Below are 25176 nucleotides of genomic sequence, written 5' to 3'. Positions count from 1 at the left end.
GAGGGAGTGCCGCACTGTCGGAGGGTCAGTACTGAGGGAGTGCCGCACTGTCACAGAGTCAGTACTGGGGGAGTGCCGCACTGTCACAGAGTCAGTACTGAGGGAGTGCTGCACTGTCACAGAGTCAGTACTGGGGGAGTGCCGCACTGTCACAGAGTCAGTACTGAGGGAGTGCCGCACTGTCACAGAGTCAGTACTGAGGGAGTGCTGCATTGTTGAGTCGGATCATGAACCTGGAGTTTAAGGATTGACTGTGTAATCACTACTGGCTGAAATTGGGTCTTATGGACCCTGTACTGTCAGCAGCTGGGTCACTGTGAGGATCCCTTTCCACCTGGAGTCTGCGATTCGGTTTGTCTGTCTCCCGCTACCTCCTCCTCGATCTGCGTCGATGTTCTGAACCGAGCCTCAGAGAAGGACACAGGTCCCAGACTTGCTGCGTGTGCCATCCTCATTATCGCTCAGCATTGACCCTTTGTCCCCCGCGGAATTCAGCTCATCGAACACGCCTGTTTCTATCATCTCCTCTTGCCACGGGATGGGCATTTTGCCAGAGGCGAACTCCTGATGAAATTCCTGATCGCTGTCGGTCAATACGATGCCCTTGATGGTTGAGAAAGCGCCCACGTCTCCTATGTCCTTGGCATAGACGACGTTCGGATCCGGGACAAACGGTGCGTCCACGAGACCTACAAACAAAAACAACACTCGGTGTGACGGGATAGCTCTGATCCGGTGTTCGCCGCAGCGTATAGCACATTCCAGAGCATTCGGTCAATTCCGGGGGTGCGGAGTTTCACGTCCCCTTGGGGGTGGGGACAGGGCTGTAAAATCCCTCCGCCCAGGCACTTACATCGAGGTATCAGCAGAGAAACAGGCCATTCGGCCCATCTGCTCCGTGCTGGTGTTTCTGCTCCACACGAGCCTCCTCCCAACCCCCCTCTCCATCTCACCCCATCCCCATATCCTCCTGTTCCTTTCTCCCTCATGTTTATCCAGCTTCCCCTTAAATGTATCTACACTCTTCAGCTCAACCTGTGGGAGTGAGTTCCACATTCTCCCCACTCTCTGGGTAAAAGACTCTCCCCTGAATTCCCCCTTGGATTTTTAGTATCTTGCATTGATAGCCCCTTATTCTGGTCTTCCACACGGGTTGAACCATCTTCTCTACGTCTACTTTATCGAAAAGAAACCCTTCATAATTTTGAAGATCTCCATCAGGTCACCCCTCGTCCTTCCCTTTTCTAGAAAAATAACAGTCCAGGTTTTTCCTGATGGTTATAATCTCTGGGCTCTTTGTTAATCTGTGTCACAAAATCTGAAAGATCACAAGATTGGATTTTTGGAGCCAATAACTGCGGGTGCTGGAAATCTGAAATAAACACAGAAACCGCTGGAAATTGTCAACAGGTCGGACAGCATTTGTGGAGAGAGAAACAAGAGTTAATGTTTCAGCTCAGAACATTCATGAGAACTGGAAAGAAGGAGGACCTGCATTTCTGTAGCACCTTTCAACCTGTCAATACTGACCCTCCGACAGTGCTGCGCTCCCTCTGTACTGACCCTCTGACAGTGAAGCATCCAGTACTGACCCTCCGACAGTGAAGCATCCAGTACTGACCCTCCGACAGTGCGGCTCTCCCTCAGTACTGACCCTCTGACAGTGCGGCTCTCCCTCAGTACTGACCCTCCGACAGTGCGGCGCTCCCTCTGTACTGACCCTCTGACAGTGAAGCATCCAGTACTGACCCTCCGACAGTGAAGCATCCAGTACTGACCCTCCGACAGTGCAGCACTCCCTCAGTACTGACCCTCTGACAGTGCGGCACTCCCTCAGTACTGACCCTCTGACAGTGCGGCTCTCCCTCAGTACTGACCCTCCGACAGTGCGGCTCTCCCTCAGTACTGACCCTCCGACAGTGCTGCGCTCCCTCTGTACTGACCCTCTGACAGTGAAGCATCCAGTACTGACCCTCCGACAGTGAAGCATCCAGTACTGACCCTCCGACAGTGCGGCTCTCCCTCAGTACTGACCCTCTGACAGTGCGGCTCTCCCTCAGTACTGACCCTCCGACAGTGCGGCGCTCCCTCTGTACTGACCCTCTGACAGTGAAGCATCCAGTACTGACCCTCCGACAGTGAAGCATCCAGTACTGACCCTCCGACAGTGCGGCACTCCCTCAGTACTGACCCTCTGACAGTGCGGCACTCCCTCAGTACTGACCCTCTGACAGTGCGGCTCTCCCTCAGTACTGACCCTCCGACAGTGCGGCTCTCCCTCAGTACTGACCCTCCGACAGTGCTGCGCTCCCTCTGTACTGACCCTCTGACAGTGAAGCATCCAGTACTGACCCTCCGACAGTGAAGCATCCAGTACTGACCCTCCGACAGTGCGGCTCTCCCTCAGTACTGACCCTCTGACAGTGCGGCTCTCCCTCAGTACTGACCCTCCGACAGTGCGGCGCTCCCTCTGTACTGACCCTCTGACAGTGAAGCATCCAGTACTGACCCTCCGACAGTGCGGCACTCCCTCAGTACTGACCCTCTGACAGTGCGGCACTCCCTCAGTACTGACCCTCTGACAGTGCGGCTCTCCCTCAGTACTGACCCTCCGACAGTGCAGCTCTCCCTCAGTACTGACCCTCCGACAGTGCTGCGCTCCCTCTGTACTGACCCTCTGACAGTGAAGCATCCAGTACTGACCCTCTGACTGTGAAGCAGCCAGTACTGACCCTCCGACAGTGCGGCTCTCCCTCAGTACTGACCCTCCGACAGTGCGGCTCTCCCTCAGTACTGACCCTCCGACAGTGCGGCGCTCCCTCTGTACTGACCCTCTGACAGTGAAGCATCCAGTACTGACCCTCCGACAGTGAAGCATCCAGTACTGACCCTCCGACAGTGCGGCACTCCCTCAGTACTGACCCTCTGACAGTGCGGCACTCCCTCAGTACTGACCCTTTGACAGTGCGGCTCTCCCTCAGTACTGACCCTCCGACAGTGCGGCTCTCCCTCAGTACTGACCCTCCGACAGTGCTGCGCTCCCTCTGTACTGACCCTCTGACAGTGAAGCATCCAGTACTGACCCTCCGACAGTGAAGCATCCAGTACTGACCCTCCGACAGTGCGGCTCTCCCTCAGTACTGACCCTCTGACAGTGCGGCTCTCCCTCAGTACTGACCCTCCGACAGTGCGGCGCTCCCTCTGTACTGACCCTCTGACAGTGAAGCATCCAGTACTGACCCTCCGACAGTGAAGCATCCAGTACTGACCCTCCGACAGTGCGGCACTCCCTCAGTACTGACCCTCTGACAGTGCGGCACTCCCTCAGTACTGACCCTCTGACAGTGCGGCTCTCCCTCAGTACTGACCCTCCGACAGTGCGGCACTCCCTCAGTACTGAACCCCTGACAGTGCAGCACTCCCTCAGTCCTGACCCTCTGACAGTGCAGCACTCCCTCAGTACTGACCCTCCGACAGTGCAGCACTCCCTCAGTACTGACCCTCCGACAGTGCAGCACTCCCTCAGTACTGACCCTCTGACAGTGCGGCTCTCCCTCAGTACTGACCCTCCGACAGTGCGGCACTCCCTCAGTACTGACCCTCTGACAGTGCAGCACTCCCTCAGTACTGACCCTCCAACAGTGCAGCACTCCCTCAGTACTGACCCTCCGACAGTGCGGCACTCCCTCAGTACTGATGCTCTGACAGTGCGGCACTCCCTCAGTACTGACCCTCCGACAGCGCAGCACTCCCTCAGTACTGACCCCCTGACAGTGCTGCACTCCCTCAGTACTGCCCATGGAGATTAAGCCTGGATTATGTGCTCATGTCTCTTGACCTCAAAGCCATGACCTCCTAACAGAGAGTTACCCCACAGCCGACACACAGAAATGCAAGACTGCCTTTCTCTGCTCCTCGTTCTGTTTTAGCTGTGTCAACATCACAGACTAACACCCGTCTCCCACCAACATTCACCTGGGCAGTGCTGGTGAAAGCAGGCATGAGCTACTGAGAGGATCGTCCTGGTGATGAAATCTTTTTAATGGTAATAATCTAAAGCTGGGATTTGAGGATTCCTGGTGGCAGGGCTGTGACTATTCCCCTTTGCCGCTTGTTCCATGGTGGGATTGCCCTTGGGAAGGAGGGATTGTTACGATACCGTCTTGGAAACAAATGGTCTTTGTACTTTGTGTGGGTCAATACCTCGTGTTTAGTCATTGCCGGGATGGGGGCACCAGCTATTAGTTTCTGTCCATTCCCACCCAACCCATTTCCACCAGCCAATTCCCACCAGCCCATTCCCACCAGCCCATTCCCACCAGCCCATTCCCACCAGCCCATTCCCACCAGCCCAATCCCACCAGCCCATTCCCACCAGCCCATTCCCACCAGCCCATTCCCACCAGCCCATTCCCTCCCAGCCCATTCCCACCCAGCCCAATCCCACCAGCCCATTCCCACCAGCCCATTCCCACCAGCCAATTCCCACCAGCCCATTCTCACCAGCCCATTCCCACCAGCCCATTCCCACCCAGCCCATTCCCACCAGCCCATTCCCACCAGCCCATTCCCACCAGCCCATTCCCACCAGCCCATTCCCACCCAGCCCATTCCCTCCCAGCCCATTCCCTCCCAGCCCATTCCCACCAGCCCATTCCCACCAGCCCATTCCCACCAGCCCATTCCCTCCCAGCCCATTCCCACCCAGCCCAATCCCACCAGCCCATTCCCACCAGCCCATTCCCACCAGCCCATTCCCTCCCAGCCCATTCCCACCAGCCCATTCCCACCAGCCCATTCCCACCAGCCCAATCCCACCAGCCCATTCCCACCAGCCCATTCCCACCAGCCCATTCCCACCCATCCTATTCCCACCTGCCCATTCCCATCTTTTGCAGGCTGTTTCGGTCAGTCTGTTTCTCTCCCTCCTGCTCTGTAGTTGTTCCCATGCTGAATCTCGGATCCAGGATATGACACTGGTGCACTCCCCGCACTGATTCCTGCTGGCTTGTGACGTCTCAGTCTGATTTACACCTCTCACCGCCCAAGGGTCCCACACACACACCCAACTCACACACCCCACGGCTGGACGAACGGATATCCGGTGACCTATAACTCTGATACTTTGGCTGCAATTCCTGCTGAGGGATTCTAGGGCCCTGTTTGTTTCGGATGGGGGTGTGGGATTTCCCTTACCAGCTTCCAGCCTCCCCCAGTTGAGGTTCTTAAAGAACGGATGACTCTTCACCTCCGAGCAGCTTCCATCTTTAAAGCCAAAGCGTTGCGCAGTGTCTTTGGCCATCAAGGCCTCACACAGAGTCTTGCAATCCTCGCTGAACGTCTGCGGGTATTGCACTGGGTCATTCAGGATCCGTCTGCTAACTTCCTTGTTGTCCACCTTCACAACGCAAAGAGGGAGTTTTATTCTCCCACAGCCACAACATTCAAAGATGGGACAATACGCCAGCCACGGTTTCAACAGCTCACATTTATACAGCGCCATTAATAGACTGAAACACCCCTCCTCAAAGCCCTTCACGCAGACCCACCTAAGGAGAGATTTGGACAGGTGACCTAAAGCTCGGTCAAGGAGGTGGGCTTTAAGGAACATCTCAAAGGAGGATAGTGAGAGAGAGAGAGAGGCGGAGAGGTTTAGGGAGGGAATTCCGGAGCTCAGGGCTCCAGGCAGCTGAAGGCCCGGCCGCCGATGGGGGAGGGATGGGAATTGGAGATGCACAAGAGGCCGGAGTTGGAGGAGCCCAGAGATCCTGGACGTTTGTGGGGCTGGAGGAGGTTACAGAGATAGGGAGGGTTGTAGGGGCTGGAGGAGGTTACAGAGATAGGGAGGGGTGTAGGGGCTGGAGGAGGTTACAGAGATAGGGAGGGTTGTAGGGGCGGGAGGAGGTTGTAGAGATTGGGGAGGGTTGTAGGGGCTGGAGGAGGTTACAGAGATAGGGAGGGTTGTAGGGGCTGGAGGAGGTTAGAGAGATAGGGAGGGTTGTAGGGGTTGGAGGAGGTGTTAGAGATAGGGAGGGTTTTAGCGACTTGGAGGAGGTTACAGAGATAGGGAGGGTTGTAGGGGCTGGAGGAGGTTACAGAGATAGGGAGGGTTGTAGGGGCTGGAGGAGGTTACAGAGATAGGGAGGGTTGTAGGGGCTGGAGGAGGTTACAGAGATAGGGAGGGTTGTAGGGGCTGGAGGAGGTTACAGAGATAGGGAGGGTTGTAGGGGCTGGAGGAGGTTACAGAGATAGGGGAGGCCATGGAGAGATTATTGCATTCCTGTTTGTGGGAGCGGATTGGCTCCCGGGTTTCACACATCACAGAAAAGTGACAATGTGTAAAGAGAATTTATTTGTCTGTAAAGCACTGTAGCACATCCTGAGGTCCTACAAGGTGCTATAGAAATGCAAGGCTTCCCTTTTATTTTTGCATATAAAGCCCCCAAACCCCTTGATTAGTCACCCCCGGATATCTGTTATTCTATATATAAACGCCCCGAACCCCTCGATTAGATTCCAGTCTGTAACTCACTCCCGGGTATCTGTTATTCTATATATAAACGCCCCGAACCCCTCGATTAGATTCCAGTCTGTAACTCACTCCCGGGTATCTGTTATTCTATATATAAACCACCCCGAACCCCTCGATTAGATTCCAGTCTGTAACTCACTCCCGGGTATCTGTTATTCTATATATAAACCCCCCCGAACCCCTCGATTAGATTCCAGTCTGTAACTCACACCCAGGTATCTGTTATTCTATATATAAACCACCCCACCCCGAACCCCTCGATTAGATTCCAGTCTGTAACTCTCTCCCGGGTATCTGTTATTCTATATATAAACCCCCCCGAACCCCTCGATTAGATTCCAGTCTGTAACTCACACCCGGGTATCTGTTATTCTATATATAAACCACCCCACCCCGAACCCCTCGATTAGATTCCAGTCTGTAACTCACTCCTGGGTATCTGTTATTCTATATATAAACCCCCACACCCATCGATTAGTTTCCAGTCTGTAACTCACTCCCGGTATCTGTTATTCTATATATAAACCCCACCGAACCCCTCGATTAGATTCCAGTCTGTAACTCAGTGCCGGGTATCTGTTATTCTATATATAAACCACCCCAAACTCCTCGATTAGATTCCAGTCTGTAACTCACTCCCGGTATCTGTTATTCTATATATAAACCCCACCGAACCCATCGATTAGATTCCAGTCTGTAACTCGCTCCCGGTATCTGTTATTCTATATATAAACCCCACCGAACCCATCGATTAGATTCCAGTCTGTAACTCGCTCCCGGGTATCTGTTATTCTATATATAAACCCTCCCGAACCCCTCGATTAGATTCCAGTCTGTAACTCTCTCCCGGGTATCTGTTATTCTATATATAAACCCCCCCGAAACCCTCGATTAGATTCCAGTCTGTAACTCACTCCCGGGTACCTGTTATTCTATATATAAACCACCCCCACCGAACCCCTCGATTAGATTCCAGTCTGTAACTCACTCCCGGGTATCTGTTATTCTATATATAAACCCCCCCGAACCCCTCGATTAGATTCCAGTCTGTAACTCTCTCCCGGGTATCTGTTATTCTATATATAAACCCCCCCGAAACCCTCGATTAGATTCCAGTCTGTAACTCACTCCCGGGTACCTGTTATTCTATATATAAACCACCCCCACCGTACCCCTCGATTAGATTCCAGTCTGTAACTCACTCCCGGGTATCTGTTATTCTATATATAAACCACCCCGAACCCCTCGATTAGATTCCAGTCTGTAACTCACTCCCGGGTATCTGTTATTCTATATATAAACCACCCCCCGAACCCCTCGATTAGATTCCAGTCTGTAACTCTCTCCCGGGGATCTGTCCCTTGACTCCGGCCTGTCTGTGTTCCCGCTGCTGGGTTCAGTCTGGGTTTGGGCCTGTGGTTCGGTCTGGGTTTTATTTGTACCTTCTCCCCACGCATTCGGAAAGCCCCCTTGGCAGCAATCATCTCGTACAGAGTAACACCGAGTGTGAAGTAATCCACAGAGAAGTTGTAGGATTCGCCTTTAAGCATTTCGGGTGCCATGAATCCTAAAGGAGAGATAAGGACAGTCAGCACTCCACAAGCCCCGGTCAAATTCTGGGAAAACTTTAGCTGGTCTGGCAGCATCTGTGAGAAACAGAGTCAACCTTTCAGGCTGATGGGCTTTTTTTAGGGAATTTCGGGATTTAACAGCTTGTCAGCAAATGCTGGGTCAGGTATACCCTGAACATCTGAAGCGGTTACATTTCGAAAGGAATGGATTATGTGAGATTAAACATCAATGGAAATGGGACGAGGGCCGGAGACAGTGTGAAAGGTTAAACAAAATTTTACACCTCGACCAACATCAGCAGACAAAGTAGATTACCCGGTCATTACCATGTCGGTTTTTTGTGGGATCTTCCATGTTTCCTACATTACAAAAGTGACTACATTTCAAATAAAGTACATCTTTGGCTCTTTGACTGTGGGGCATCCTGAGCTAGTGAAAAGGGTGCAGGAATGCAAATTATTTTTCTCGTTTACAGACCCGTGTCCCGTCACCGTGTGGGGGAATCACAGACACAGACCCGCGTCCCGTCACCGTGTGGGGGAATCACAGACACAGACCCGCGTCCCGTCACCGTGTGGGTGAATCACAGACACAGACCCGCGTCCCGTCACCGTGTGGGGGAATCACAGACACAGACCCGCGTCCCATCACCGTGTGGGTGAATCACAGACACAAACCCGTGTCCCATCACCGTGTGGGGGAATCACAGACACAGACCCGTGTCCCGTCACCGTGTGGGGGAATCACAGACACAGACCCGTGTCCCGTCACCGTGTGGGGGAATCACAGACACAGACCCGCGTCCCGTCACCGTGTGGGGGAATCACAGACACAGACCCGCGTCCCATCACCGTGTGGGGGAATCACAGACACAGACCCGCGTCCCGTCACCGTGTGGGGGAATCACAGACACAGACCCGCGTCCCGTCACTGTGTGGGGGAATCACAGACACAGACCCGCGTCCCGTCACCGTGTGGGGGAATCACAGACACAGACCCGTGTCCCGTCACCGTGTGGGGGAATCACAGACACAGACCCGCGTCCCGTCACCGTGTGGGGGAATCACAGACCCGTGTCCCGTCACCGTGTGGGGGAATCACAGACACAGACCCGTGTCCCGTCACCGTGTGGGGGAATCACAGACACAGACCCGCGTCCCGTCACCGTGTGGGGGAATCACAGACACAGACCCGTGTCCCGTCACCGTGTGGGGGAATCACAGACACAGACCCGCGTCCCGTCACCGTGTGGGGGAATCACAGACACAGACCCGCGTCCCGTCACCGTGTGGGGGAATCACAGACACAGACCCGCGTCCTCTCACACTCAGGGTGGTGCAGAGTCAGGGAGGGTTTATAAAGATTCTGTATCAGGGGACTGAATTTCACTGCCAAACTCTCTGCTGTTTCATTTGATTTTGCCTCATGGGACCAGGCCAGTGTGGAATGTACTCATTACTTACCCGGTGTGCCTGCATAACCCTTGGTCTGACTGCGGCCTTCCTTCAACACAGTTGCCAGTCCCAGATCAGATATTCTCACGTGACCTAGACAGAGAACGATGTACAGTAATTAAAACACAGAGGGGAGGGAGAGAATGGGGGAGGCTGAGAAAGGCAAACCAGAGAGAGAGAGAGAGAGAGACAGGGTGAGGTAGAGGCCGACAGAGAGAGAGAGAGAGAGCGACAGACGGAGAGGGCTCTGCTGACTCCGATTCTAGTTGAGGAGTTTGTTGTTAAAGGACCATTGCAGACTGCAACGTATTCCAGAAAGCAGGCACAGACCCACCACTTAGTGTGACTAAAATGTTTTGCATGTACTCACTCTTAGTTCTATTTCCTGTTACCAGCTTGAGTTTCCTGCACTATGGCACCAGAATGTCCTCAGTCTAACAACAAGGGTTCTGCCACAGTGATATACAGAGGCCCCAGAGAGGAAGCAGATGGGAGAAACGTGGCTGATGTTATATTCCTGAGAGGCAGCTGGTAAAGGATGGAACTGGAGCCAATCTTGAGACATTTCTGTATTGGTTCACAGTTGAAGGTCTTCTGGTGCGGTAGACTGCAAACCTGCTCTTGAGTCAGGAACTTCGGGTTCAAGACCCACTCCAGGACCTGATGGACGTGGAAGGTGCATTCATAACTCAGCCAAACAGGTTGGCCATCAACCGGTCAATCCCTCCAACACACGACAATGGTGGGCATTGAGACCGGGCAAGAGTCCTGCTCAGACATGTGATGGAAAAAAAGTTGAAGCCTCTATCATCACTGCCCATAGCTCCAGACTATATCTGAAAAGTGCATGTGGCCACAGCGACACCTCCCTGAGTGACACACCACCATATTTATTTACACTGTTACACATTACAAGCACGCACCTCCTAACCCAGCCGTAAGATTGTCATTCTGCTCCAACACGTAGAAGCACAAGTGAATTCCCAGTTCATGTCAACCACCTGCATACAATTAAAAACTGATTCTCGGAGTAAAATGGGAAAACTGGGAGATTTACATTCAAATTCTTATGGCAAAGCTCCCTCTACACTGTCCCCATCAAACACTCCCAGGACAGGTACAGCACGGGGTTAGATACAGAGTAAATCTCCCTCTACACTGTCCCCATCAAACACTCCCAGGACAGGTACAGCACGGGGTTAGATACAGAGTAAAGCTCCCTCTACACTGTCCCCATCAAACACTCCCAGGACAGGTACAGCACGGGGTTAGATACAGAGTAAAGCTCCCTCTACACTGTCCCCATCAAACACTCCCAGGACAGGTACAGCACGGGGTTAGATACAGAGTAAAGCTCCCTCTACACTGTCCCCATCAAACACTCCCAGGACAGGTACAGCACGGGGTTAGATACAGAGTAAAGCTCCCTCTACACTGTCCCCATCAAACACTCCCAGGACAGGTACAGCACGGGGTTAGATACAGAGTAAAGCTCCCTCTACACTGTCCCCATCAAACACTCCCAGGACAGGTACAGCACGGGGTTAGATACAGAGTAAAGCTCCCTCTACACTGTCCCCATCAAACACTCCCAGGACAGGTACAGCACGGGGTTAGATACAGAGTAAAGCTCCCTCTACACTGTCCCCATCAAACACTCCCAGGACAGGTACAGCACGGGGTTAGATACAGAGTAAAGCTCCCTCTACACCGTCCCCATCAAACACTCCCAGGACAGGTACAGCACGGGGTTAGATACAGAGTAAAGCTCCCTCCACACTGTCCCCATCAAACACTCCCAGGACAGGTACAGCACGGGGTTAGATACAGAGTAAAGCTCCCTCTGCACTGTCCCCATCAAACACTCCCAGGACAGGTACAGCACGGGGTTAGATACAGAGTAAACCTCCCTCTACACTGTCCTCATCAAACACTCCCAGGACAGGTACAGCACGGGGTTAGATACAGAGTAAAGCTTCCTCTACACTGTCCCGGTCAAACACACAGGAATTATGGGCTGCCTCTGTGCTGTATGAATCTACCCCAGCCGGGTCCGGGCGCCTATGGTTTACCATCATCATCCAGCAGAACGTTCTCTGGTTTCAGGTCCCGGTAGATGATCCGATTCTGGTGTAGGTGTTCGAGGCCACAGATGATCTGTGCTGAGTAGAAACAAGCTCGAGATTCGTCAAACCCTGGATTCTTCTCGTTGACGTTGTAGATGTGATACCTGTGGGTGAGAAACCGGGCAGGACTTAAACAGTGGTGGGGAATGGTACTGCAACTCCCAGGGCCAACTGTCAATCAGACAAACGCCAACCAAATACACCCTCCAGAGCTGTCAAGCCCCATTTACTATTGCTTTTCCCGAACCATTCCTAACTACACCCTCAGAGGGTCAGTACTGAGGGAGTGCCGCACTGTCGGAGGGTCAGTACTGAGGGAGTGCCGCACTGTCGGAGGGTCAGTACTGAGCGAGTGCCGCACTGTCGGAGGGTCAGTACTGAGGGAGTGCCGCACTGTCGGAGGGTCAGTACTGAGCGAGTGCCGCACTGTCGGAGGGTCAGTACTGAGGGAATGCCGCACTGTCGGAGGGTCAGTACTGAGGGAGTGCCGCACTGTCGGAGGGTCAGTACTGAGGGAGTGCCGCACTGTCGGAGGGTCAGTACTGAGGGAGTGCCGCACTGTCGGAGGGTCAGTACTGAGGGAGTGCCGTACTGTCGGAGGGTCAGTACTGAGGGAGTGCCGCACTGTCGGAGGGTCAGTACTGAGGGAGTGCCGCACTGTCGGAGGGTCAGTACTGAGGGAGTGCCGCACTGTCGGAGGGTCAGTACTGAGGGAGTGCCGCACTGTCGGAGGGTCAGTACTGAAGTGCCGCACTGTCGGAGGGTCAGTACTGAGGGAGTGCCGCACTGTCGGAGGGTCAGTACTGAAGTGCCGCACTGTCGGAGGGTCAGTACTGAGGGAGTGCCGCACTGTCAGAGGGTCAGTACTGAGCGAGTGCCGCACTGTCGGAGGGTCAGTACTGAGGGAGTGCCGCACTGTCGGAGGGTCAGTACTGAGGGAGTGCCGCACTGTCGGAGGGTCAGTACTGAGGGAGTGCCGCACTGTCGGAGGGTCAGTACTGAGGGAGTGCCGCACTGTCGGAGGGTCAGTACTGAGGGAGTGCCGCACTGTCGGAGGGTCAGTACTGAGGGAGTGCCGCACTGTCGGAGGGTCAGTACTGAAGTGCCGCACTGTCGGAGGGTCAGTACTGAGGGAGTGCCGCACTGTCAGAGGGTCAGTACTGAGGGAGTGCCGCATTGTCGGAGGGTCAGTACTGAGGGAGTGCCGCACTGTCGGAGGGTCAGTACTGAGGGAGTGCCGCACTGTCGGAGGGTCAGTACTGAGGGAGTGCTGCACTGTCGGAGAGTCAGTACTGAGGGAGTACCGCACTGTCGGAGGGTCAATACTGAGGGAGTGCGGCACTGTCAGAGGGTCAGTACTAAGGGAGTGCCGCACTGTCAGAGGGTCAGTACTGAGGGAGCGGCGCACTGTCGGAGGGTCAGTACTGAGGGAGTGCCGCACTGTCGGAGGGTCAGTACTGAGGGAGTGCCGCACTGTCGGAGGGTCAGTACTGAGGGAGGGCTGCACTGTCAGAGGGTCAGTACTGAGGGAGCGGCGCACTGTCGGAGGGTCAGTACTGAGGGAGTGCCACACTGTCAGAGGAGCCAGGTTTCAAATGAAACATTAAACTGAGGCCCCTCTCACCAGAAAAAAAGCAGGTCATCAGGGTCTTTATCAGAAATGTGGGATCTTGCTGTGCACTTATTGGCTGCCATGATTGCTACGTTGTCTGCACTTCCAAAAGGACATCATTGGCTCTCAACGGTTTGGGGACATCCGGGGGATGTGACAGTCGCTATTGAGAAGCAAGATCTCTCTTTCTTCCGAACTTTCCATTCTCTCCACCCCCCAACACCCACCCACCCCCCCACCCCCACCGACCCACCCCCCCACCCCCGCCGACCCCCGCCCACCCCCCCCACCCCCGCCGACCCTGTTCCCTCCTTCAGCTGGGAGCAGGTTCGATTGGAGCTTTCTAAAGGGAATTGGATAAATACTTGAAGGGGAAAGATTTGCAGGACTGGGGGGGGAAGAGGAGGGGAGGGGGTGCTAAGCACAAAGCTCTTGCAAAGGGCTGGCACAGGCAGGATGGGCTGAATGGCCTGCTTTTGTGCTGTGCGATTCTAAGAACCCATGTAAAACACATTAAACTTTCCATTTTAAGTCCCGCAGATGGAATTGATGTCAATATATGAAAGGTAGTTACAGCTGGCGTTAAAGCCCACATGGTGATATAAAGTCTATCTTTGTCCTGCCAAATCTTCGCTTAATCTGCTTCTGTGTTAATCCCACATCTGAGGCAGTAAATTTATCCCAGGCAAGTTTTTCCGAGCTGCAGCATTTCGCTGGTCAGCTCACACTGAGCACCGCACGGTGATCCTGATACCGCACAACTCACGCTGAGCACCGCACGGCGATCCTGATACCGCACAACTCACACTGAGCACCGCACGGTGATCCTGATACCGCACAACTCACACTGAGCACCGCACGGTGATCCTGATACCGCACAACTCACACTGAGCACCGCACGGCTATCCTGATACCGCGCGGCGATCCTGAGCACCGCACGGTGATCCTGATACCGCACAACTCACACTGAGCACCGCACGGTGATCCTGATACCGCACAACTCACACTGAGCACCGCACGGCCATCCTGATACCGCACAACTCACACTGAGCACCGCACGGTGATCCTGATACCGCACAACTCACACTGAGCACCGCACGGCCATCCTGATACCGCACAACTCACACTGAGCACCGCACGGTGATCCTGATACCGCACAACTCACACTGAGCACCGCACGGCCATCCTGATACCGCGCGGCGATCCTGAGCACCGCACAGCTCACACTGAGCACCGTACGGTGATCCTGAGCACCGCACGGCTCACACTGAGCACCGCACGGCCATCCTGATACCGCACAACTCACACTGAGCACCGCACGATGATCCTGAGCACCGCACGGCTCACACTGAGCACCGCACGGTGATCCTGAGCACCGCACGACTCACACTGAGCACCGCACGGTGATCCTAAGCACCGCACGGCGATCCTGAGCACCGCACGGCTCACACTGAGCACCGCACGGTGATCCTGAGCACCGCACGGTGATCCTGAGCACCGCACGGCTCACACTGAGCACCGCACGGCCATCCTGATACCGCGCGGCGATCCTGAGCACCGCACAGCTCACACTGAGCACCGTACGGTGATCCTGAGCACCGCACGGCTCACACTGAGCACCGCACGGCCATCCTGATACCGCACAACTCACACTGAGCACCGCACGATGATCCTGAGCACCGCACGGCTCACACTGAGCACCGCACGGTGATCCTGAGCACCGCACGGCTCACACTGAGCACCGCACGGTGATCCTAAGCACCGCACGGCGATCCTGAGCACCGCACGGCTCACACTGAGCACCGCACGGTGATCCTGAGCACCGCACGGTGATCCTGAGCACCGCACGGCTCACACTGAGCACCGCACGGCCATCCTGATACCGCGCGGCGATCCTGAGCACCGTACAGCTCACACTGAGCACCGTACGGTGATCCTGAGCACCGCACGGCTCACACTGAGCACCGCACGGCCATCCTGATACCGCACAACTCACACTGAGCACCGCACGATGATCCTGAGCACCGCACGGCTCACACTGAGCACCGCACGGTGATCCTGAGCACCGCACGGCTCACACTGAGCACCGCACGGTGATCCTAAGCACCGCACGGCGATCCTGAGCACCGCACGGCTCACACTGAGCACCGCACGGTGATCCTGAGCACCGCGTGGCGATCCTGAGCACCGCACGGCGATCCTGAGCACCGCACGGCGATCCTGAGCACCGCACGGCCATCCTGAGCACCGCACAGCTCACACTGGGCACCGCACGGTGATCCTGATACCGCGCGGTGATCTTGCCCTCTGTGCGATCTGATTCACCGCAGGCCAAGGCCCGGAGGGTCTCCCCTGTCTGAAGCTTGATCCCTGTTGTAACGTGGGCCTCGCGGCAGCCAATTTGCGCACAGCAAGATCCCACAACAAGCAATGTGATAATGACCCCCCAGGTCAGCTTTCTTTGTGTGATGTTGAGGGAGAAGGTATTGGTCCCAAGGACCCTGGAGAGAACTCACGCCCCCAACCCACCCCCACCCCACCAACCCACTCCCACCCCCACCCTCACCCCACCAACCCACTCCCAAACACCCTCCCCACCCCCACCCCAACTCCAACACCCCCCAACACCCCCCAAACATCCCACCCCCCAACATCTCCCCAACCCTCCTTCACCCTCAACACCCCCCAAACACCCTCCCCACCCCCACCCCAGCTCCAACAGCCCCCAACACCACCCAACAACCCACCCCCACCCAACACACCACCAACCCACCCCCCAACATCTCCCCAACCCTCCCCCACCCCCAGCACCCCCCAAACACACCACCCCCCAAACACCCCACCCCCCAAACACCCCACCCCCCAAACACCCCACCCCCCAACAGCTCCCCAACTCCCAACGCCTCCCCAAACACCCCCAACCCCCACCAACCCCGCACAACTCCCCACGCACGCACACACTCCCCACGCACACACACACTCCCCACGCACACACACACTCCCCACGCACACACACACTCCCCACGCACACACACACTCCCCACGCACACACACACTCCCCATGCACACACACACTCCCCACACACATACACTCCCCACACACATACACTCCCCACACACAAACACTCCCACACACGCACACTCCCCACACACACACACACTCCCCCAACACATACAGACTCCCCACACACAAACACTCCCACACACACAAACACTCCCACACACACAAACACTCCCACACACACACACTCCCCACACACACACTCCCCCAACACATACACACTCCCCACACACATACACTCCCCTCCCACACACACTGTCCCTCAAACACACACCCCGCCAAACAAACACTCTCCCCCAAACACACCCCACCCCCGCAAACACACACTCTCCCCCAAACACACACTCTTCCCCAAACACACACTCTTCCCCAAACACACACTCTCCCCCAAACACACACTCTCCCCCAAACAAACACTCTCCCCCACACACACACTCTCACCCCAAACACACACTCTCCCCCAAACACACACTCTTCCCCAAACACACACTCTTCCCCAAACACACACTCTTCCCCAAACACACACTCTTCCCCAAACACACAACCCCCCTCAAACACACACTCTCCCCCAAACACACACTCTCCCCCAAATACACACTCTCCCCCACACACACACTCTCCCCCACACACACACTCTCCCCCACACACACACTCTTCCCCAAACACACACTCTTCCCCAAACACACACTCTCCCCCAAACACACACTCTCCCCCAAACACACACTCTCCCCCACACACACACTCTTCCCCAAACACACAACCCCCCTCAAACACACACTCTCCCCCAAACACACACTCTTCCCCAAACACACACTCTCCCCCAAACACACACTCTCCCCTCAAACACACACTCTCCCCCAAACACACACTCTCCCCCAAATACACACTCTCCCCCACACACACACTCTCCCCCACACACACACTCTCCCCCACACACACACTCTTCCCCAAACACACACTCTTCCCCAAACACACACTCTCCCCCAAACACACACTCTCCCCCAAACACACACTCTCCCCCACACACACACTCTCACCCCAAACACACACTCTCCCCCAAACACACACTCTTCCCCAAACACACACTCTTCCCCAAACACACAACCCCCCTCAAACACACACTCTCCCCCAAACACACACTCTCCCCCAAACACACACTCTCCCCCACACACACACTCTCCCCCACACACACACTCTCCCCCAAACACACACTCTCCCCCAAACACACACTCCCCCCAAACACACACTCTCACCCCAAACACACACTCTCACCCCAAACACACCACCCCCCCAAACACACACTCCCCCCAAACACACACTCTCACCCCAAACACACATTCTCACCCCAAACACACACTCCCCCCAAACACACACTCTCACCCCAAACACACACTCTCACCCCAAACACACACTCTCACCCCAAACACACACTCTCCCCGAAACACACACTCTCCCCCCAAACACACACTCTTCCCCATCACCCACCCCCTGCTCTTCTCTGAAATAATAGCCATGGGATTTTTACTTTACATGTATCGAGTGGAGAGCCAAGACCCTCGGCTAAATAATCAATAATCCCCACAGCTCAGGGAGGCTATATCGGTCCTGGAGGGTGTGTAGCGTAGATTTACCGGAATGATAGCTGGACTCAAGGGTTAAATTACAAGGAGAGATTACACAAACTGGCATTGTATTCCCTGGAATATAAAGGCTAAGGGGAGATTTGATCAAAGTTTTCACGATATTACGGGGAACAGACAGGGTCAATAGAGAGAAACTGTTTCTACTGGGTGGGGAATCTGGGACTGGGTGGGGAATCTGGGACTGGGTGGGGCAAAGTCTTATAAATCAGAGGCTGACCTTTCAGGAGTGAGATGAGGAAACACTTCCACACACAAAGGGTGGCAAAAGTTTGGAATTCTCTTCCACAAATGGCAATTGACGCTGGATCGATTGTTAATTTTAAATCTGAGACAGATAGGTTTTAGTTAACCAGAGGTACACAGGGATATGGGGCAAAGTAAGGTGTATGGAGTTAGGTCACAGATCAGCCATGATCTCAGTGAATGGCGTGGAACAGGCTTGAGGGGCTGAATGGACTCCTCTAGGTCCAATGTTCCTCATGTGTCTCATGTGAAAGACAGGCGTCAGGTTGAGGATTTTAAGTTAACATGTCAGGAAATGCAGATGCCGCATAGGCCGAAGGGTACGAGCGATGGACAGTGAGACATGGAGAGAAACCAGGTTCGGGAGGCGGTGGTGAGCTGCCTTCTTGAACCGCTGCAGTCCATGTGGTGTAGGTACACCCACAGTGCTGTTAGGGAGGGAGTTCCAGCATTTTGACCCAGTGACAGTGAAGGAACGGCCGATATATTTCCAAGTCAGGATGGTGAGTGGCTTGGAGGGGAACTTCCAGGTGGTGGTGTTCCCCATGTGTCTGCTGCCCTTGTCCTTCTAGATGGTAGTGATCGTTGGTTTGCAAGGTGCTGTCTAAGGAGCCTTGGTGAGTCGCTGCAGTGCATCTTGTAGATGGTACACACACTGCTGCTACTGTGCGTCAGTGGTGGAGGGAGTGAATGTTTAAGGTTGGAAGCAGAGGAGAGATAAGGAAGGAATTTTTGGGAGGCTTTGGGCAAATTTGCTGATGAAAGGTGGGCCAGGTTTTGTTTCCATTTAACATTCGACCCTCCTCTTGGGAGGACCCTCGTGATCCCTCTTACCTCAGGTCTCCACCATTCATTAAGGTCATAACCAGACACAACTCATGTTTGGTCTGAAAGGCATAGGCCAGAGTCACAATGAAACGACTGTGAACCTTGGCAAGAATCCGCTTCTCAACGATCGCAGCCTAGAGAGAGAGGGAAGGAGATTGGAGTGAGGCCTGGAGAAAACCAGTGAAGACTGCAGCACCAGTTTCCATTTATATAGCGCCTTTAATGTTGTGAAATGTCCCAGCAGCAATTATCCAACACCATTTTGACCCTGAGCCACAAAAAGAGATATTACGGACAAGTGACCAAAAGCTTGGTCAAAGGGATCAGTTTTAAAGAACGTCTTAAATGAAGAGAGAGAGAGAGAGAGCGAGAGAGAAAGAGAGAGAGAGGGAGAAAGGTGGAGAGGTTTAGGGAGGGAATTCCAGAGCTTAGGGCCCCCAGGCAGCTGAAGGCACGGCCGCCAATGGTGGAGCGATGGGAATCGGGGGATGGTCAAGAGGCCGGAACTGGAGGAGAGCAGAGATCTTGGAGTGTTGCAGGGGCTGGAGGAGGTTACAGGGATAGGGAGGGTTGTAGAGGCTGGAGGAGGTTACAGAGATAGGAAGGGTTGTAGGGACTGGAGAGGGTTACAGAGATAGGGAGGGTTGTAGGGGCTGGAGGGGGTTACAGAGATAGGGAGGGTTGTAGGGGCTGGAGGGGGTTACAGAGATAGGGAGGGTTGTAGGGGCTGGAGGGGGTTACAGAGATAGGGAGGGTTATAGGGGCTGGAGGAGGTTACAGAGATAGGGAGGGGTGTAGGGGCTGGAGGAGGTTACAGAGATAGGGAGGGTTGTAGGGGCTGGAGGAGGTTACAGAGATAGGGAGGGTTGTAGGGGCTGGAGGGGGTTACAGAGATAGGGAGGGTTGTAGGGGCTGGAGGAGGTTACAGAGATAGGGAAGGTTGTAGGGGCTGGAAGAGGTTACAGAGATAGGGAGGGTTGTAGGGGCTGGAGGGGGTTACAGAGATAGGGAGGGTTGTAGGGGCTGGAGGAGGTTAAGAGATAGGGAGGGTTGTAGGGGCTGGAGGGGGTTACAGAGATAGGGAGGGTTGTAGGGACTGGAGGGGGTTACAGAGATAGGGAGGGTTGTAGGGGCTGGAGCAGGTTACAGAGATAGGGAGAGTTGTAGGGACTGGAGGAGATTACAGAGATAGGGAGGGTTGTAGGGGCTGGAGGAGGTTAAGAGATAGGGAGGGTTGTAGGGGCTGGAGGGGGTTACAGAGATAGGGAGGGTTGTAGGGACTGGAGGGGGTTACAGAGATAGGGAGGGTTGTAGGGGCTGGAGCAGGTTACAGAGATAGGGAGGGTTGTAGGGACTGGAGGAGATTACAGAGATAGGGAGGGGTGTAGGGGCTGGAGGAGGTTACAGAGATAGGGAGGGTTGTAGGGGCTGGAGGAGGTTACAGAGATAGGGAGGGTTGTAGGGGCTGGAGGAGGTTAAGAGATAGGGAGGGTTGTAGGGGCTGGAGGGGGTTACAGAGATAGGGAGGGTTGTAGGGACTGGAGGGGGTTACAGAGATAGGGAGGGTTGTAGGGACTGGAGGAGGTTACAGAGATAGGGAGGGGAACGAGGCCCATGGAGAGATTTGAACAAGAAGACGTGAATTCAGGAGACCACTGGAATTGTCAGAGAGATAGGAACGGCCTGGCTGAGGGTCTCAGCAAAGGTGCAAAACAGGGGCAAAAGGGGCAATATTCCTGAGGTGGGAGGTGCCTATCTGAGTGGTAGCTCTGCTCTGTGGGTGATATAAGTTCCTTTAGGGGTCAGTGCTTGTGAACAGCCTGACTGAGCCTCAGACTGTTTGTAGGAACTGGATGGGGTCAGTAGTTAGGGGAATGGGGGTTGTGCTGCCCTTTCCCTATATTTAACTGGAGCGGGACAATTTGGAGCAAGGCTTCCCCAGCTTACCCCCAGTGTGACCCCATTTTAATGGATCAGGCTCTGAGTGACCCCAGAGGGAAAGTTTGGGGGTGGGGGGGCGGGGTACAAGAGTTGTTGAGCGTTGGAGGGGTGAGGCTTTAACTGTTGAGGGGGAGCAGCATGAGTGGAAGTGATGAAATGGCAGGATTTCTACAAGAAAAGCCCCCAAATACCCCCCTTTTTACAGGCTTTTTTTGCAGCAGCAACTGAGCCTCAGAGAGAAGTCCATTAGGCCACGCCCACCATCCCTCCCCTTTGAAGATTTAAAGGGGCCTTGCAGCTGTTAGTTCCACAGCAGCCATTGCTGCCTCGCTCCTCGTGACCCCAAAATTTCATCTCGTGGTCCCACTCGGGGGGTCACGACCCACAGTTTGGGAAGCCCCAAACGGTTTGGAGGTACCGGGGGTTGGAGGGGGCGGGGGGGGGTCGAGGAGGGCGACTGTGAGCTCGAACTGAGTGGCGTCGGTGTGCATACAGAGTAAAGCGGTCCAGAGCCCTGTCATTCACTGGACCAGGACCTTCTTTATGTCACAACTCTGCCATGAGGAGACTCTCCATGGGACACACCTGTCTGCGATAGAGAGGAGATACATTTCTGTGCTGTTTGTGGAATCTTGCTGTGCGCATATAGTTACAACAGTGACAACACTACAAAAAATCGAAGCACAGCCAATGAAGTATTTCTGAAGAGTAGTTACTGTTGCAAAAGGAGCTGCCAATTTACGCACAACAAGATCCCACATTCATAACGATCAGATTATCAACTTTTGTGACGTTGGTTGAGGGATAAGTATCAGCTGCAGAGAGGAATCCCCTGTTCTTCTTCCAAATAGCAGTCATGAGATCTTTTGCAACACTTCATCTGAAAGATGGCATCTCCGACAGTGCTGCACTCCCTCAGTACTGACCCCCCGACAGTGCGGCACTCCCTCAGTACTGACCCTCCGACAGTGCAGCACTCCCTCAGTACTGATCCTCCAACAGTGCAGCTCTCCTTCAGTACTGACCCTCTGACAGTGCGGTGCTCCCTCAGTACTGACCCTCTGACAGTGCAGCACTCCTTCAGTACTGACCCTCTGACAGTGCGGCACTCCCTCAGTACTGACCCTCTGACAGTGCGGCACTCCCTCAGTACTGACCCTCTGACAGTGCAGCACTCACTCAGTACAGACCCTCTGACAGTGCAGCACTCCCTCAGTACTGACCCTCCGACAATGCGGCACTCCCTCAGTACTGACCCTCCGACAGTGCGGCACTCCCTCAGTACTGACCCTCCGACAGTGCGGCACTCCCCCAGTACTGACCCTCCGACAGTATGGCACTCCCTCAGTACTGACCCTCTGACAGTGCAGCACTCCCTCAGTACTGACCCTCTGACAGTGCAGCACTCCCTCAGTACTGACCCTCCGACAGTACGACACTCCCTCAGTACTGACCCTCCGACAGTGCGGCACTCCCTCAGTACTGCCCCTCCGACAGTGCGGCACTCCCTCAGTACTGACCCTCCGACAGTGCGGCACTCCCTCAGTGCTGACCCTCTGACAGTGCGGCACTCCCTCAGTACTGACCCTCCGACAGTGCGGCACTCCCTCAGTACTGACCCTCCGACAGTGCGGCACTCCCTCAGTACTGACCCTCTGACAGTGCGGCACTCCCTCAGTACTGACCCTCTGACAGTGCGGCACTCCCTCAGCACTGCACTGGAGTGTCAGCCTAGGCTTTAGGATTCGGGTCCTGGAGTGTGACTTGAACCCATAATTTTCTCAGAGATGAGAATGCTCCTCAGTTATAGCCATGGTGGACACTGGTAAACTTGCAACCCAATGTCATCGGGACAAACTCACCAAAGAGGAACAAGCTGAAATTCAGCCAAGATAGTCTCAGAGGCAGTGTGAATGGCCGTGCGGGCAATGGATGCCACACATTCCTCCCTTAGTTTGACATCCAGGAAATCTGTCTGCTTTCTCACTACAAAATGATGCAGGAGAAGCCCCTGTTTACTCTGTTGGGGTCTCCAACCCTTGTCTGATTTTTAAAAAATTCATTTATGGGCTTTTGGCATCACTGGCTGGGCCCAGCATTTATTGTCCATCCCTAATTGCCCCTTGAGAAGGTGGTGGTGAGCTGCCTTTCTTGAGCCGCTGCAGTCCATGTGGTGTAGGTACACCCACCGTGCTGTTAGGGAGGGAGTTCCAGGATTTTGGCCCAGCGACAGTGAAGGAACGGCCGATATATTTCCAAGTCAGGATGGTGAGTGGCTTGGAGGGGAACTTCCAGGTGGTGGTGTTCCCCATGTGCCTGCTGCCCTTGTCCTTCTAGATGGTAGTGGTCGTGGGTTTGGAAGGTGCTGTCGAAGGAGCCTTGGTGAATTCCTGCAGTGCATCTTGTAGATGGTAGACACACTGCTGCTACTGTGTGTCGGTGGTGGAGGGAATGAATGATTGTGAAAGGGGTGCCAATCAAGTGGGGCTGCTTTGCCAGGACAGTGTTAAGCTTCTTAAGTGTTGTTGGTGTTGCCTGGATGAGTGCAGCTCCTAAAACACTCAAAAAGCTCAACATCATCCAGGACAAAGCAGCCGCTTAATTTGCATCCAATCCACAAACATTCACTCCCTCCACCACCGACGCACAGTAGCAGCAGTGTGTGTACCATCTACAAGATGCACTGCAGAAACTCACCAAGGCTCCTTCGACAGCACCTTCCAAACCCACGGCCACTACCATCTAGAAGGACAAGGGCAGCAGACACATGGGGAACACCACCGCCTGGAAGTTCCCCTCCAAGTCACTCACCATCTTGACTTGGAAATATATCGGCCGTTCCTTCACTGTCGCTGGGTCAAAATCCTGGAACTCCCACCCTAACAGCACAGTGGGTGTACCTACAACACAGGGACTGCAGCGGCTCAAGAAGGCAGCAGCTCACCCCCACCTTCTCAAGGGGCAATTAGGGATGGGCAATAAACACTGGGCCCCAGCCAGCGATACCCACATCCCGCAAATGAATAAAAAATAAAAATCAGGCAAGGGGGCTAGGGCGCCCTGGGAATCTCCATACCCTTGCCCGTGGTGTTGTGGGGTCAGCAATGCCAAAGTGCCTACCTCGTGCCCTTTCCGTTTCTTCAGCCTTTTCTTGTTCAGCTTCTTGTTGGCGTACATTTTGCCCGTGGCTTTCATCTGGCAGGCGCACACCTCCCCGAAGCCCCCTTTGCCCAGGACCCTGAAGTCCATGAACCACTCCTCCCCTACGGCCTGGGCCTCCAGCGCCTTGAACTGCAGGAACTTGAGGAAGAGGTCGCTGGCCTTGTAGCCTTCCAGGGCGTGGGACTCCAGGTGGGCCAACAGCTGCTGCTCGGACTCGCGAAAGAGCTCGCTGCGCCCGTTCCGGTGGTCCTCCTTGACCCGGATGACCGCCTTCTCGTCCAGGAAGGAGCAGAAGTCTCGCGAGTCGGGGGCGTAGTACTTGTTGACGATGGTCTGGGCCAGCGGGGCGCGCTCGGCCTCCTCCGAGGTGGTGTAGGCCTCCACGTCCTGCCACAGGCCGCCGGCCATTTTGAACTGCTCCGTCTTCATCAGGTGCTCCTGGAAGAGCTTCTTCCCGATTGGCTGCCGGCAGCAGAGGCTCCTGAAGCTCAGGTCGATCTGGTCCCTCAGGTGCTCGCACTGCGCCACAGGCGGCAGCTTCAGGCGGGCGCGCATCCTTCTGTCCCTCATGGCGAGGGCCGAGCCGTTGTCGGTGCTGCCCCGGGCCGCCATGTAGGCCGAATTTGCCACCACCGTTTCCAAGCCCCCGAAATCCATGTTTACCTGAAAGAGACAAACAGGGGTCAGAGAGAGAGAGAGAGAGAGAGAGAGAGAACCTGCATTTCCCTAGCGCCTTCCCCCACCATCCCAGAGTGATTCACAGACAACGAGATACTTTCTGGTGTGCAGCTGCCATTATCACGCGGGGGACGTGGCAGCCAAATTAGCGCACAGCAAGCTCCCACAAACAGCAACCTGGCAATGACCCAGGTCCATCTGTTTACATCGATGTTGGCTCAGGGGTAAATATTGGCCCCAGGGCACAGGACAGATTTACCCCACCCCCCCCACTTCGCAATAGTGGCCGTGGGATGTTTTACATCCCCCCGAGGGGGCAGACTT

The 25176-nt window shown here is 54.8% G+C and overlaps 1 protein-coding gene across 1 annotated transcript; it reads right to left on the bottom strand.

The window, feature by feature from the left end:
- Positions 1-399: 399 nt before the first annotated feature.
- LOC144671780 (rhodopsin kinase GRK1-like) lies at positions 400-24831 on the bottom strand. Its single transcript, XM_078533811.1, has 7 exons — positions 24133-24831; positions 19078-19205; positions 11631-11788; positions 9568-9651; positions 7975-8099; positions 5197-5398; positions 400-689 (listed from the first exon to the last, which is right to left on the bottom strand). Exons 1-7 carry the CDS (start codon positions 24829-24831, stop codon positions 409-411), a joined length of 1677 nt encoding a protein of 558 aa, XP_078389937.1. The 3' UTR covers positions 400-408.
- Between the last annotated feature and the right edge of the window lie 345 nt (positions 24832-25176).

The sequence above is a fragment of the Cetorhinus maximus genome, chromosome 34 (genome assembly GCF_964194155.1).
Source record: "Cetorhinus maximus chromosome 34, sCetMax3.hap1.1, whole genome shotgun sequence".
NCBI classification, from domain to species: Eukaryota; Metazoa; Chordata; class Chondrichthyes; order Lamniformes; family Cetorhinidae; genus Cetorhinus; species Cetorhinus maximus.
This window is presented reverse-complemented; position numbering and strand designations above follow the sequence as displayed.